We start from the raw sequence: 14,690 nt of genomic DNA, 5'->3' as shown, positions 1-14,690 counted from the left end.
TAAAGAGCTAGATACTTTTTGTGGAGACCAAAAACTAAGCTAACTTACTAGCTTAAAGTAGAGTGAATATTGGACTTAATTCCTCTTTGACTGACAGAGAATATAATACATGTATCTGTGTACATGTTATTTCAATTATGAAACAAACTATTTTTGCTCACACACATCTGGAAAGTTTATTGACCACAATCATCCGACTCACACTTGTTTCAAATGAGAAAGAAAGAAAATACAGGTTTGCTAAGTACTTCAGCTGTCTGGTTTGCCATCTCTAGCCACGGGGTCCAGTCTACATGAACACTAACGGCGTTCCACTCTGAAGCTCGTCTACAGTTGGTCCCCATGTTCACGCACATTACTCGTGCGTGACAAAAAGTACTAAGATCAACAGAAAGAATCTCTAAATGTGCTGCTGTGCCATTAGCCAGACACAGAGGCAGGGGGGAAGTAGGGGATGCTGAGGGGAGGAACTACAAGGCAAAAAGGTTCACCAAACAAATAAGCGTAAGTAGTCTATAAAGCATGGTTGTTTGTTAAATGGTTGAAATACGCCCTTTTTTTAAATGATATTTCAGATGCTTTGTGTGTACATTGTTTTAAACTTGGAATGCTGGTGCTGCTGGACGATCAGTTATGTGTCTCTCAGTTACCTGTCTCACTGGTTACAGGGCGTATAGGCTCGCATAGCCAGACCTTCCTCCACAGCGCTGCGAAGGAGGGTCTGGCTAGTCCGCAAAGCATTCCTGGATAGGAGAAAAACGTGCTCTGTTTTATTGGCATTTCTTTAAACCAATCACAATCGTCTTGGGCAGAAGGAGCCACGGTGCCTCTGCAAAATAGCCTCAGGAAGGAACTTGTTTTGGTGGAACATGTGTACGTTCAAAAGTAGTTTTAGTCGTGCAACAGAAAACTCAGATTGGACAGATAGTCTAGCTAGCTGTCTGGATGTACCCTGCAGAGATCTGAGGAGCAGTGAACCATAGTCCTCACAAATCCACCAGAGGTTAGAACCCCAACATAGAGAAAGAGGAAGGAAACGGACATGTGGCCGAAAATAGGGACATCTGGCGGAATTTCCAGCGGCACCTGAACATACCGGAAATGAAACGTCGTCGATAGAGAGTACAGGGCGTAATAATTGATTATTGTCGCTGTCGGGCAGAAAGCTTGTATCTCCATATTTCATCATTTTTTTTCCTCATAAATCAATGCTATGGTTCCCTGTTGTCTGTCTGTGGGTTTTTACTAATATTTAAACACTGACGAGGTGATTTTGTCTGACTTAATCTGAAGCTCAATAAAATGTTTTCAAATCAGTCTTCTTTCATTTCCTGAAAAACAACGGTTTGGGACATACAAGGTTTTCACCTGACAGCAACGTGTAGAATTGAATAAGTTACGTTACTTCTTGTTTCTATCACAGATCTGGTAGTGCAACATGCTTCGAATGAGAGCAAGTGTGTGTGTGTGTGTATATGTGTGCGTGTGTATGTATGTATATGTGTTTGTGTGTGTGTGTGTGTGTTTATGTTATAAAGTTCAAGTCAACAATACATCATCTTCTGATTAGGAATAAAGCTGCAGTTGTTGTGTAGAAAGCAAACAAACAGGATATGTTTGGAGGAATTTGTCCACACATTGTGGATGGACAAACAAACAGGATCAGTACAGTAACATTCAAGGAGCCTGTGGAGTATTCTGGATGCTAAAAACAATTATATAAAATAAAAATACCCATCGTTAAAAGAGTGGTCCAAAAACTGATGGATGTAAAAAAAAATTTAAAAGCCCAAATCGAATACAGGGTTTTGCAACGAGCGACTTGCATTCATACAATGTATTATTATTATTTTTTTTTTAAAAGGAAAAGAAAATCAATGATTGAATTTGGTCGTGGTGTCAAAGTAAAACATGCCATGGTTGAGTCTCAGAGAGCAACGCTGGCCTAAACATTTACAAGATTACAATCAGTAGCTTTATAAAGTGACACATTACCATACAGTGATGGCTTTCAGACTATATAACGATAAAAGATATACATACAGAATGGGTAGAAGGGCTCCCTAACATGGGCTTGCACACAAGAAGATAAATTACAAAAAAAGAACTCCTGAAATTCAAGGATTGTAATAAAACCAAGAGTTTATATATCTTGCAACCCCATAGCAATGAGGTTTTGGATTGTGTGTGTCTTATTGCTGCAAGGTACAAGAAGCTCTCTATACTCTCACTGTTAGGGAACAAGAATACAGGAAAACAAATCTTAGAATCAGGAATATCAATCAAAAGAAACTAAAAATAAAAATAAAAAACACAGACAAATGTTTTTGTTCTTTGTTTTTTCAATTCAAGCACAACGATAAAAAATCATTTATCTCTCTAAATACATAAGTTAACATTCAAATGTGAATTAACACTTCAAGCTGTAGCGTAGTCAAACTGGATTGTGGGAGGAGGGATGTGTGAAACATTGCTGTCAGCATTTGCCCAAAAAAAGGGCAGCTGGTGAATACCATAGCAGCATAGGGTGTGAAGTACAACGTCGTTTAAAAACTGAACAAAAGAAACAGCCTCTCAGCTTTGAGTGATGTCCTGTGCTAAGCTATGGCTTACTGCTGAGTGGCTGTATTTAGGGGTGACATTTCTGGGGGGTGTATCAAGACATTTTATACTGAAATTCAGGGATAGGAATCATACAAAATGTGTATATATATATATATATATATATATATATATATATATATATATATATATATATATATAAACCCTGCCCCTGACCTGATTTCCGTGAAAGGATCTTTAAAGGAAGTTTATTAAACATTTTAATGAAATATTGGAAATGCCATGGATTTATGTTACAAAAATAATTTTGAAATTTGTGTGCTTTTTTTTTTTTCTCCTCTGAGTGAACATTTTGTGCCACACAACAGCAATTATTTGGTAATGTGTCGAGGAAGGGTTTTGGGAAAACGGCAGCAAACAGAATGTGATAAAGCTGCATGTAACAAATGAACCGTCTCTGGTTTAAGGCAGGAAGCTGCGTCATATCTGTGGTGGCTTCTGATAGCATAGCAACAATCCTTTTGACGTTATGTGTTGTTATGGGAACTATTTTAGAGGACCTGTCACAGTGTATTAGGCGTGGTTATAGGTAAAGTTTGGGAAACTAGTTCACATCTTCTTAAAAAAACATCGCTGGCCCTGAGGAGAATCCAAATAACAGTTTTGTTGTTGTTGTTGTTGTTGTTTTTTTCACTTCCTGTTTCCTTTCATAGATTCCAAGCTGCTGAGTCTGCTGGACGCAGGATTGTAGATTGTTTTGAACCAATGAATGTCTTTATCCTCTCTGTCTATGACGGGGCGTTTTCGGAGAGGACAATGCTGATTTCAGTGCAACACACCACATTGCGGAGCAAGCAGCTAGCTACCACAACAATATAGCTACCACCGACATTTGCAAATAGAACTACCATGAAGGTACATCAGATTATACGAGTTCAAGAGGCGTTACAATCCTACTTAATATACTCAGCACCGCCTTGCATCTCTACGCACATCACTCACTGATAATCACCACGACAATTACAGAAACCCATCGCCAACTTCTCTTCTCCAGTGCTCAGGAACACACAGACACAAGCTGTGACCTAACTGAGATGATTACCTGTCAGAAAGTGGAAGTCAGACACACGCATCAGGGTTGACGGCGCATTTCAGAGCTTCAGTCTCCCTCCGAGAGAACTACTATCAAGACATTCAGCACCCAAAGTGACTCATTTGCTCCGCTGCAAAAGGGTGACGGTCCCTACGCCTTGCAACGTAGCTCAACACATGAAAGCATTTTGGAATTGTTTCAGTTTTTCCTTCTCTCTCCAAAGTCCAAAGCGAGAGCAAACAGAACAATGTTGTCAGTGGAACCTTTCGCCAATCGGCAGGGAGGCTGTGACAAGAGACCCTACCAGCGAAGCTGTAACCGGCTTTTGGAAAAGGTCAAGCAAGTGAACCAAACAACTGTATTAAAAATACCAAATTACAAGTACCATCGTTCATATTCCCTGAACTTAGATGTTTCTTCCCCTTGACTCTGGGATTTTTGCCGTCCGTGCATTAGCGGTCGTCCCCTTTACGTGCTCCGGTAGGTCTTGATAATGTCTTTGATTTGCCGTCTGCAGATGGGACAGCAGGCATTGGACATCTTCTTGAGTTTGAGGCCGCAGCCGTAGCACAGACACATGTGTCCGCAGGCGTAGATGACCGTGTCCACTGTGTTCTCGTAGCAGATGGAGCACTCGTCAGACCAGGGCCCACGGCCTGTTGGGAACGTGGGTGACTTGGGGAGGCTGACTGGAGAATTTGGGGCTGTTCCTGTGGCAGAGTTGAAACAATATGTTAAATAAGGAAAGAGTAAAGTAGCCAGATACATTTAAACATTGATATGTTATACTTTTATTTTAAAACAGCTAGATGCAAATGTTATGAAGTGGTGATAGCAAGGAGAAGAAATTGTGTTAGAAATCAGGTAGACGGTATGTTTTCTTTTGTTTTCATCTTTTTAAATGGCTATATCTAACCTGGTGGAGAGAAACCAACAATCAAAATCAATCACAATAAAATGTGTGCTTGTTGATGTCGGTTTTCTCCGACTGTAGAAACAATCAACCAATCAGAGCTTTGCAAGCAGGATTAACATCCATCCTACATAGTTAGTTAGCCATATATATATATATATATATATATATATATATTTAGTTAGCCACCTAGCTATTCCATTAAAAAACAGCAACAAGAAATGGTTTAAAAAAGGCTGCCAGGTGCGGAAGACATTGACACAGCTGTCAACTTATAATGCAAAATATTTCTTTGTTTTGCTAGGAGTAAACTGGTCCTAGCAACCGCTACTTCAGCTTACTGCAGTTTTTAGAACGCGTTAGCTACGTCACTAGTCATTAGCAAGTGATATATTCATCCCATCAACAGTACATTTCAGTACACATTTAAGATACAAAATACCTCCCTTAACCCAGGGTTTCCCCCATCAAAGTTGTTAGGCCTGGTGGCAAGTGTCTTTTTTGACGACGTCCCAGCTAGGGCCAGACACAGACTGATGGCATCTGATGTTAAGCCCAATAATTTCTGTGACAAACAGAATCATGGACGGAATCGCAACATTGAGATTTAGAAAAAGCTATAAGACAGATTCCATAGGTCCCCACATTAAGTCAGTGCTAAAAAATAACTGGAGATTTGATAATATGACTACCTCTAAGTTCCAACTGAGCTGCCCCACTGTAACTGTAGTTTAAAAAACGTCTTGAAATACATTACAAAATAATTACCAGTGGTTTAGGCCTGGTGGGGAGCAACTTAGGCTCAGGGGGCCACCGGGCTTGCAATACACTGGGGGAAACCCTGCTTCATCCAACAAGAAAGTCCCCTGTGGGGTGATTGGTTCTGGGTTTCTGTAGTAGTAGCTCCCTGCGTGGGTGTACCTACCCCCTGCTGAGCGGCAGTAAGCGGCGGAGCACAGGCCTCCGTTCACCATCGGGTCAGAGCTGCCACTGCCCAGGGCGCTGGGAGTTTGTGGAGAGGAGGTGGGCGAGCTGGGGTTGGACGTGGCTCGCGGATCCCCGACATGAGTGGAACCTAGTCGGAACAGATAAGGCAGGGGATTAGATGTTTAATTTGATTAGAACTCCAATTTCTTCAGTAACCCAGTGTTTCCCATACATAGGTTCTACTTGGGCGCCTCGCCTCCTTTTAAATGTGTGCACATATCTTCATCACTGAAGATCTCTTCTCGCCTTTCTTTTTTTTGGGAAAATGTATTCCAAAGCTGAGTCCTCCATTTGTTCCACATTCTATCTTGGCACGATGGCCGGGGAAACATGGGGAATTCCAAGAACAAGTTTCGGGAACACATGTTGAAATGCCAATGATGCCTAGAAAGAGCTGCCAGGGTGTTACAGGTTGCCACATGATTGACATGACACACTGCATTCATTAACATAAGATAAGTTCAACTGATCAATATTTTCATATTAATAATGGATCAAATAATGTCTATTTGTGAAAGGGGTCGACCAGACTGCAGCTTTAAGGAGATTTTTAGCCTCTTTTTCTCATTGTTTTGGTTGCAAACAAACGTATGTCTAAATAATTGCTCTGTCTGTTCCTTTGCCCAAAAGTGGCAGAAAAATGAAATAAAAAAAGTATTAATGCAGCTTTAAAATGTCCATTTTACCCAAAAGAGCACAATCAACAGAGATATGCAATATGTGGTGCTTCATAATTTCCCGCAGGCGATGTCTAATGTCACTTATCTTAGGCATGCTCTGTGATTTAAAATAACTTTAATGGTTTACCATCACAGGTCGGGCAGAGGCACAAAAATACCCAACAAATTAAGATGCAAATGAGCTGTCTGATAGAGCAAGCATGTAATCACCAACAAAGAATTCCCTCAAATGCTTTGCTGCTTCTCAGCATGAATGCAGATTACTTTAAAGGGCTATTTCACTGCTGGAAAGATGAATATGTATTTAAATTTTAAAAATGTATGTAGTAGAAATGTGAAATAATTCTAGAAGTTGACCGAGAAAAGACAGAAAATTTATTTTTTGGCTCAGGTGGATGAAAGACAACAACTCCCAGAATGCACTTGCTTTGCTTCCCTAAGAGGCCACTCCCAAGCCACGCCTACTGGTTACAGTCAAGTCAAGTGGGTTTTATTGTCATTTCAACCATGTACACTGTATATAGTGAAACCATGGCTCAAGTGGTGTTACACATTTAAAATATATAAAAACGACATTTTATAAAAAAACGACATACGATAAATTTTGTGCACACACATTATAAACTATACATAAAGTGCAATTACTACTTAAAGTAGAGAATTTAAAACAGACAAGGGACAGGACAGACAACAGACAACAAAAGACAGGGCATAAGTAGACTTGTAACAGAGCACTGATTGTTGTAAGTTAGGTTCACCGTGAGGTGAAGGTAGAATATAAGAACTTTCTTGAGATTTGCGTGGTTGAAATCACCAGCAACAATAAATAGTCCATTCGGATGTGCGCTTTGGAGCTCATGGATAGCTCCGTAAAGTTCAGCTAACGCATTGGTAGCATTAGCGCTTGGTGGATGTAAACTGTGGAATGTAGAATGGTCGGCATTTAACAGTCACAAACTCCACCAGCGGTGAGCAGTAGTTGGATACAAGCACCGCATTTCTGCACCAGTCCGTGTTAACATATACAGCCCACCTCCACGAGTCTTACCCGGCAACAGAGTAGCATCTCTATCTGCTCGGAAGGCTAGCAGGCCTTGTAGCCGGATAGGGGAGTCCGATACAACAACAAAAACACAGCAGTCTGTGAACTCACGTTGGGAGTTTCGTTGAAGGTGGATGTAGTCCAGTCTGTTGTCTAATGAGCGGACATTTGCAAGGACAGGTGGCCGGCTAGCGTTAGCTTTCCACCCAGCTCGAACTCCTGCCCTCATTCCGCGTTTCCGCTTTCTTGCACACCGATTTCAAAGTCCCCTTCCCCGGCTAGCGGCATCAAGCGACACCGCAGGGTGCTGGTCTCCGTAGCAGGCAAAGCTCGCGTAGAGTGTTGAGTATTCCATCTGTAATAAAGTTTCCTGCATATTCTCCGATCTGTACCAATGTATCCTGGTGGTACACATGTGCGATAGTTTGAATGCACATACTTGCAAGGTTGCTGCTGAAAAGAGAGAGCCTGTTAGTTTAGCTTCAAGATGGCTACACTCGACTCACATCGGGTAGTGACAGTCCCACCCCCTATGGGTGGGTTGAAAACATGCAGAAATAGCTGGCTGTAGTCTATAGCCTCTGGCAAAAAAAGCCTCCGATGACGAAATATGACAATTTTTGCGTCATCAGAGGGTTTTTCCAGACCCACAATAAAGAGATCTCTCGTCTCAGGGAGACATGAGGGAGGGAAGCACGGCCATTCAAAAATACTACAGGGTTTCTACTGATACAAAGCTTAATGCTAATCGGTGAAGTATCCCTTTAATTACCTTCCCTGAAGCTTGCTGTCAAAAAACAGCACACTAACAACTGCACCAGAAATGAGCCTATTATAGGACTTTCTTTTTTTCCAAAAGGCATCACTCCACCATGGTGAATCTTACTGAGGAACATTTCATGGTGTCTGTTCTCCAGGACAGCTGACGGGAAGAACTAAAAGTGAAACCAGAGTCATCTGGTGTGGCAGAGTCACTGTCAACACTGACCGGTGACCCCCCTCACTAACCAATGTCCCAGCAGTCAGACTGCATCGCTCTGCTGCCATCTGCACCAGCAGTCTGATCAATCCAACTGATGCCCTGAGTCGACACACAGAGGCCCACTTCTGTCTAGGGCCGAGTCAATAATGGGCCGTTGGAATTTAGAGAAAATGTCCCACAACTGCCAGCTCATAAACAGTAGTAGTGCTTTAGTCATCATGTCACTACTGCTCATGACTCTATATCAGGAGCTGTTTGATGTGGCATTGCAAGGGGGGGGAGGGGGGGGGTGCTAGTTAAGAATCATCTCCTTTGTTTGCATTCTGGGGTTGCCATGGTGCTCCTGGCGCCTCAAAGTGTGTATGATTTGCACTGTATGTACAGTGTGTAACATGATGTAACGGGTCATGTGGAGCAGCGTACATTTTTAGCAGTGGAATCACACACTTTATCCATGCAGTATGCGTGACATGCTCTACCCATTGCATTCAAACTGGTTCCAAACTATGGTTACATTTTATAATCTAAGGTAAACCTAAATCTTAACCACTTTATTTGGTAAAGACCCCCATAGTGATGCTAATAATCCCTTGCTGCACAGGAAAACAGTCAGCTATGAAAACAGTTGCATCTTAATAGAAATTAGGGTCTTTGCAAACCTAAAATAAATGATCTGAATGTTACTGTAATGTAAAGAGCCTTCTGATTAGAAACTGTTACCAACTTAACTCACATCAAATACATTAGAAATACAAAGAGTTTCAAATTGCATGTGAACTTTATTTTAGTCAATATGTCTCTCTTTCTGGGCTATGCACTGACTCAGCCTTGTTTTCACTGCACGCTCCTCACAACTTTTAGTGTCCACATTTCGTAAAAGAAAACATTTAATATATATAACATTGATGATAGGGTTATATACAGTAGGTAGGGTAGCCACTATGGTAGCCATCCACAGATACAGTTAAGATTAAGGATTCGCCGTGCCTTTGATATATATGTTTACCATTAAACATTTTTAAATAAATTATATATGAACATCCATCCGGAAAAGGTTCATGCGATAGGGGCGTGAGGAATCAGGCAAGAACGCATCACGACTGATAGGACCCAATCAGGAGGTGAACGCTGACGTCAGCTTTTTCCAAATGTCTCCGTTTGTGCACGTCCAGACTACAAAGCAACCCAGGGTTTTCAAACCAAAACTGTAGCAGCAAGCAGTGTTTTCAAATGTCTCTGTTTTAGCAGCCTGGAAACGATGAACTAGTGTGGACGCGACTGAAACGTATTCTTTTTTTAATCTAACATTTAGTAGTGTAGCTGTAGCCTAACGCCAGGAACACCCCACACGCTGAAGCGCCATGAATAGCTGTGAAGCATAGATTCGTGCCTAATCGCGCGCCTGGCTGGTTCAGACCAGACGCGCCGTGTGTGTCACTCTGTCTGTCCATCCGTCGGTCTCTCCCGTGTGCCTAATCGCGTGTCTCGCTGTGAAAAGTCAAGACAGCCAAAATCACCTTAAACCTGGGTGTTTTATTTTGTACAGCCGTCCTGTATGGAGGACTAAAAATGACAGAAGGAAAAATAAATAAATAAATGCAGAAATATAGTGAAAATAAATACATTTTGGTAACATAAATGGCTATTTCTGTATTTTTGCATGTATTTATTTATTTATGCATTTCTATATGTATTTATTTATGTATTTATACATTTATTTATGTATTTATATATTTATTTATTTATATATTTATTTATTTCTACATTTATTTATTTCTGTATTTCTGTATTTCCACATTTCTACATTTATTTATTTCTGTATTTCCACATTTCTACATTTATTTTTCCCTGCGCCTGTATGCTAATTGAGTGGGCGGTGCCAACATCAGTCTGAAGAAGGATTGGTTAGAGCGATGTGATCAAATCTACTACTACTGCCTTGATTTCACTGGTACAACAAAGCCTACTCGGTAATGCTGCTTATGTGCAGGTTGAACACCCCTATACAGCATAGTGTATATTAATGATAAACAACTAGATTTTCAAAACTGGAGGAATGTATAACCGCCATAAACGATATTCTGAGATAAAATTGTGATAAAATAACTTCCGCATCTATCTATCACTGACCGGAAGTGACATAACGCGAGGGAGTCTGGTCAAGTTCATGCTCAAATTACAATGGACAGGGATGAAGAAACCGAGCTCTCCAACGTTGGCGAGCATGCCTATGATGGCCCCCAGGCCTAATTATGAGCCTCCTAGAAGAGATAGAGGTCAGGGGGAGATTAGGGGGAGATCAGGGGGAGGAACAATGGGCAGAAGAGAGAAGTAGAGTTGCGAACCAGTGGCGAATAGGGCAAGTGACTTGGTGAGTTACTGTGTAGTACGGTGGCTAATGCTGGTTCATCTAGGCTAGTACATCGGTGTTATACAATAAATCTGCTTTAGCAAACATACTTTCGACCTTGTTTTAGATTAAACATACATGTAGATTGTCTAAATTTAAGACAGCAACGATTTGTCTTGTGATATTCTACAACCTAAGATTTTAATGCTGAGACAGGGACTGTGGAGTCCATCCAAGCCATGGATGTATTAAGAGAAGCAGGCTAGCACTAGCACATAATCGTTTTGTTGGCTAGGTGCTTCTGCGGACATTGTGAGGCTATGGCGTCGGCGGTGGACAGCATGTGTTGTCGAGAGGTGGATGCCTACTGGGCACTAGTTGAGGGTTTAGTCCCGGCCACGGACATGACCTGCCTGACGCTCCATCCCGGCTTTGATGCCTGCTGCCTCAACCCGTTCTCGCTGCAGGTAGCATACCTCAACTTCAGGCAGGAGTATGGCCCTCTCCAAGCCAACAGACCAGAGTATGTTTAGATGAGAGTAATTTATAACACTATTATATTATTATACACGTCTATTATAGTCGTCAGTTTTCTACACAAATAAACTGTATCAAAATAATTAATGTACATACTGTAACTACTTATATATAGCCATATTCTACTGCACTTCATACTATTCCTCCTGCATATACAGTACACTTATTCTTACGTTACCGTTTCTGCACTACAATGGTACTGTTACCACACTGCACATATCTGTCTATGTGATTCATACTGAATATCCATATTTATTCCGTTTTTCTTATAATATATTCTGTTAATACCCTGCATATATCTATATTCTTACTATGTTACTCCTACTACATTGCACATATCTGCACATGTTGTTCATTACTTACACTTAGTTATACATATTTGATTTTTTTTCACTTCTGGTTGGACGCAAACTGCATTTTGTTGTCTTTGTACTTGTACTCTGCACAATGACAATAAAGTATAATCTAATCTAATCTAATGTGCATTATTGATGCTGAGGGATTAGCAGATTTTTAAACTCTGATGTGCATACATATCTTTATGGAATAGAATAACTGAAAATGTTACATCAAATAAGTCTATCACTCTTGATCATATTGACTATGTTAACAGGATTATCAATATCAACATTGAACCCCTATCATTCTCTAGGCGAATTCCGATACAAGCGTCTAGAGGCAGGTGGTCCGATAGACATATGGGTTTCTGGGCAGGAGATCAGGAAGGTAATACCAGCTTGTGTTGGGGCCGCCAATCAGGAGGCAGTTTCCAGAGGAAGGGAGGCAATCAATAAATATATTTTGTTTTCACAAAATGAACACAATCACAAAGTGTCTTGTTGTATAAAATGTATTCATAAGTGCATTGATAGTAACTAGGAGTGTTGGGCAAGTTACTTCCAAAATGCAGTTCATTATAGATTACTAGTTACTGTCATTTCAGAGTAATTAGTTATATTACAATATTACTGTCTCTGAATTGTAATGCTTTACACTACTTTTGCATTACTTTTAGAAGTTTGACTTGGCAGGTAGCTTGTGAATTTCACCACCAGATCAATAAAGTCTCATCTTTATCAACTTTAATACATCATAACAAGAGTTATCTCAAGTCACAAATAGAGTAGGTCTAGACCACACTATAATTTACAGGGACCCAACAATTCTAGTAATTCCCCCAAGAGCAAGCATTCAGTGTGACAGTGGCGAGGAAAACCTCCCTCTCAGGAAGAAACCTGGGACAGAGCCAGGCTCTTGGTAGGCGGTGTCTGACGGTGCCGGTTGGGGGTGTAATGAACAGTGGCAATAATAGTCACAATAAAGATAATTGAACTACGACTATAAATAGTAGTTGCAGTAGTTCATGGCATAGCAGGGCGTTACAGGACGTAGCAGGGAACTGCACGGCGTAGCAGGGTGTAGCAGGACCACGGCGACATGATTTAGGGGCCACCCTAGTCCTAGGAAAACTGCTAGGCGAAAAAAATAAATAAAAGAGAGTGGTCACAACACATGCACAACCTAATACAGTCCAGTATGAAATGTCTTCTTCCTACCATTAGAAGTAATTTGTAAATGTGTATGTGTCATATACAGCTAATGATAGACACAAGTTACACTACCTGATGAGCATTGCAGACATGTGATGTTGCACTGTGACCCACGATGAAGCACTAATGGTCCAGGATCCTGTAGAGAGAAGCCCTCTGTCTCTTCAAAATCTACACTGCTAGGTGCATCTATCCCTTCATTACTGGCTGCACTCCCTGCCAAAATCTGAAAAACACAGAGGTTCAAAATCACTCACAAAAATAGGATACAAGCTTAGTTACCAACTGGATCAGTAATAATAATAAAAAAAAGAGTAATTAAAACACAAGCAGCTCTGACATGTCAAAACCTCTAGTGGCAAAATCTAGGAGATTTCAGCATATTGATTAATATATCAATTTGGACTTTCTAAATTACCAGAGAGTAGCCTACTGGGATACAAAATCGTGCAGGAGAACGGTCTGAATTGAAATGCAGGGGAAACTGGAGTTTTGTGCTAGCTAGCTGCCTGCCAACAGCTCATAGCTAGCTTAATAAAATGCGGGGGAAACGGGGGTGTTTGTGCTAGCTAGCTTCCAACAGCTCATAGCTAGCTTAATGCAAACTGCATTGATGTCAAGGCAGACAATTACGAAAACCTGTTCTAAAGCTCAGTCTCTCCCTCTCTCTGTATACTGAAGCCCTGATGCTAGGAATTTGCAGTCAGCGCATTTTTAATCCAGATGAGGGAATGATTTCAGACGCAATTTTAGCTACTCCTGTCATCAAATCATCAGCTACCAAATGTTTGCTAATGCAATAGCCAAGTTAACATGTATGCAGTGTTCGAACTATACCGTGGCCTTCGGGGGAGCCCACTTTTTTTTCCACGCGGGGGGGTCGTGGGCTTGCAACTTACAATGACTTACAAAGATACATAACAGCTACAAGTGTATGCACTATACAGGATTTACCCTATCATACAGTGCCTTGCGAAAGTATTCGGCCCCCTTGAACGTTTCGACCTTTTGCCACATTTCAGGCCTCAAACATAAAGATATAAAACTGTAATTTTTTGTGAAGAATCAACAACAAGTGGGACACAATCATGAAGTGGAACGAAATTCATTGGCTATTTCAAACTTTTTTAACAAATAAAAAACTGAAAAAGTGGGCGTGCAAAATTATTCAGCCCCTTTACTTTCAGTGCAGCAAACTCTCTCCAGAAGTTCAGTGAGGATCTCTGAATGATCCAATGTTGACCTAAATGACTAATGATGATAAATAGAATCCAGCTGTGTGTAATCAAGTCTCCGTATAAATGCACCTGCTCTGTGATAGTCTCAGAGGTCCGTGTAAACGCGGAGAGCATCATGAAGAACAAGGAACACACCAGGCAGGTCCGAGATACTGTTGTGGAGAAGTTTAAAGCCGGTTTGGATACAAAAACATTTCCCAAGCTTTAAACATCCCAAGGAGCACTGTTCAGCGATAATATTGAAATGGAAGGAGTATCAGACCACTACAAATCTACGAAGACCCGGCCGTCCCTCTAAACTTTCAGCTCATACAATGAGAAGACTGATCAGAGATGCAGCCAAGAGGCCCATGATCACTCTGGATGAACTGCAGAGATCTACAGCTGAGGTGGGAGACTCTGTCCATAGGACAACAATCAGTCGCGTTACTGCACAAATCTGGCCTTTATGGAAGAGTGGCAAGAAGAAAGCCATTTCTTAAAGATATCCATAAAAGTGTCGTTTAAAGTTTGCCAAAAGCCACCTGGGAGACACACCAAACATGTGGAAGAAGGTGCTGTGGTCAGATGAAACCAAAATCGAACTTTTGGCAACAATGCAAAACGTTATGTTTGGGCGTAAAAGCAACACAGCTCATCACCCTGAATACACCATCCCCACTGTCAAACATGGTGGTGGCAGCATCATGGTTTGGGCCTGCTTTTCTTCAGCAGGGACAGGGAAGATGGTTAAAATTGATGGGAAGATGGATGGAA

The 14,690-nt window shown here is 41.2% G+C and overlaps 1 protein-coding gene across 1 annotated transcript in view; it reads right to left on the bottom strand.

Moving 5' to 3' along the window:
* Positions 1–2,124: 2,124 nt before the first annotated feature.
* neurl1aa (neuralized E3 ubiquitin protein ligase 1Aa) overlaps positions 2,125–14,690 on the bottom strand; it is a 106,554-nt gene continuing 93,988 nt past the window's right edge. Inside the window, exons 5-6 of the mRNA XM_039776668.1 lie at positions 5,494–5,643; positions 2,125–4,365 (exon numbers count right to left, since the gene is read on the bottom strand). Coding sequence (XP_039632602.1) covers positions 4,124–4,365; positions 5,494–5,643 — 392 coding nt within the window. The 3' untranslated portion in view covers positions 2,125–4,123. The remainder of the gene's footprint in view (positions 4,366–5,493; positions 5,644–14,690) is intronic.

The sequence above is a fragment of the Perca fluviatilis genome, chromosome 1, assembly GCF_010015445.1.
Source record: "Perca fluviatilis chromosome 1, GENO_Pfluv_1.0, whole genome shotgun sequence".
NCBI classification, from domain to species: Eukaryota; Metazoa; Chordata; class Actinopteri; order Perciformes; family Percidae; genus Perca; species Perca fluviatilis.
Note: the sequence above shows the minus strand (reverse complement) of the source record. Positions and strands in the feature narration are given on the sequence as shown.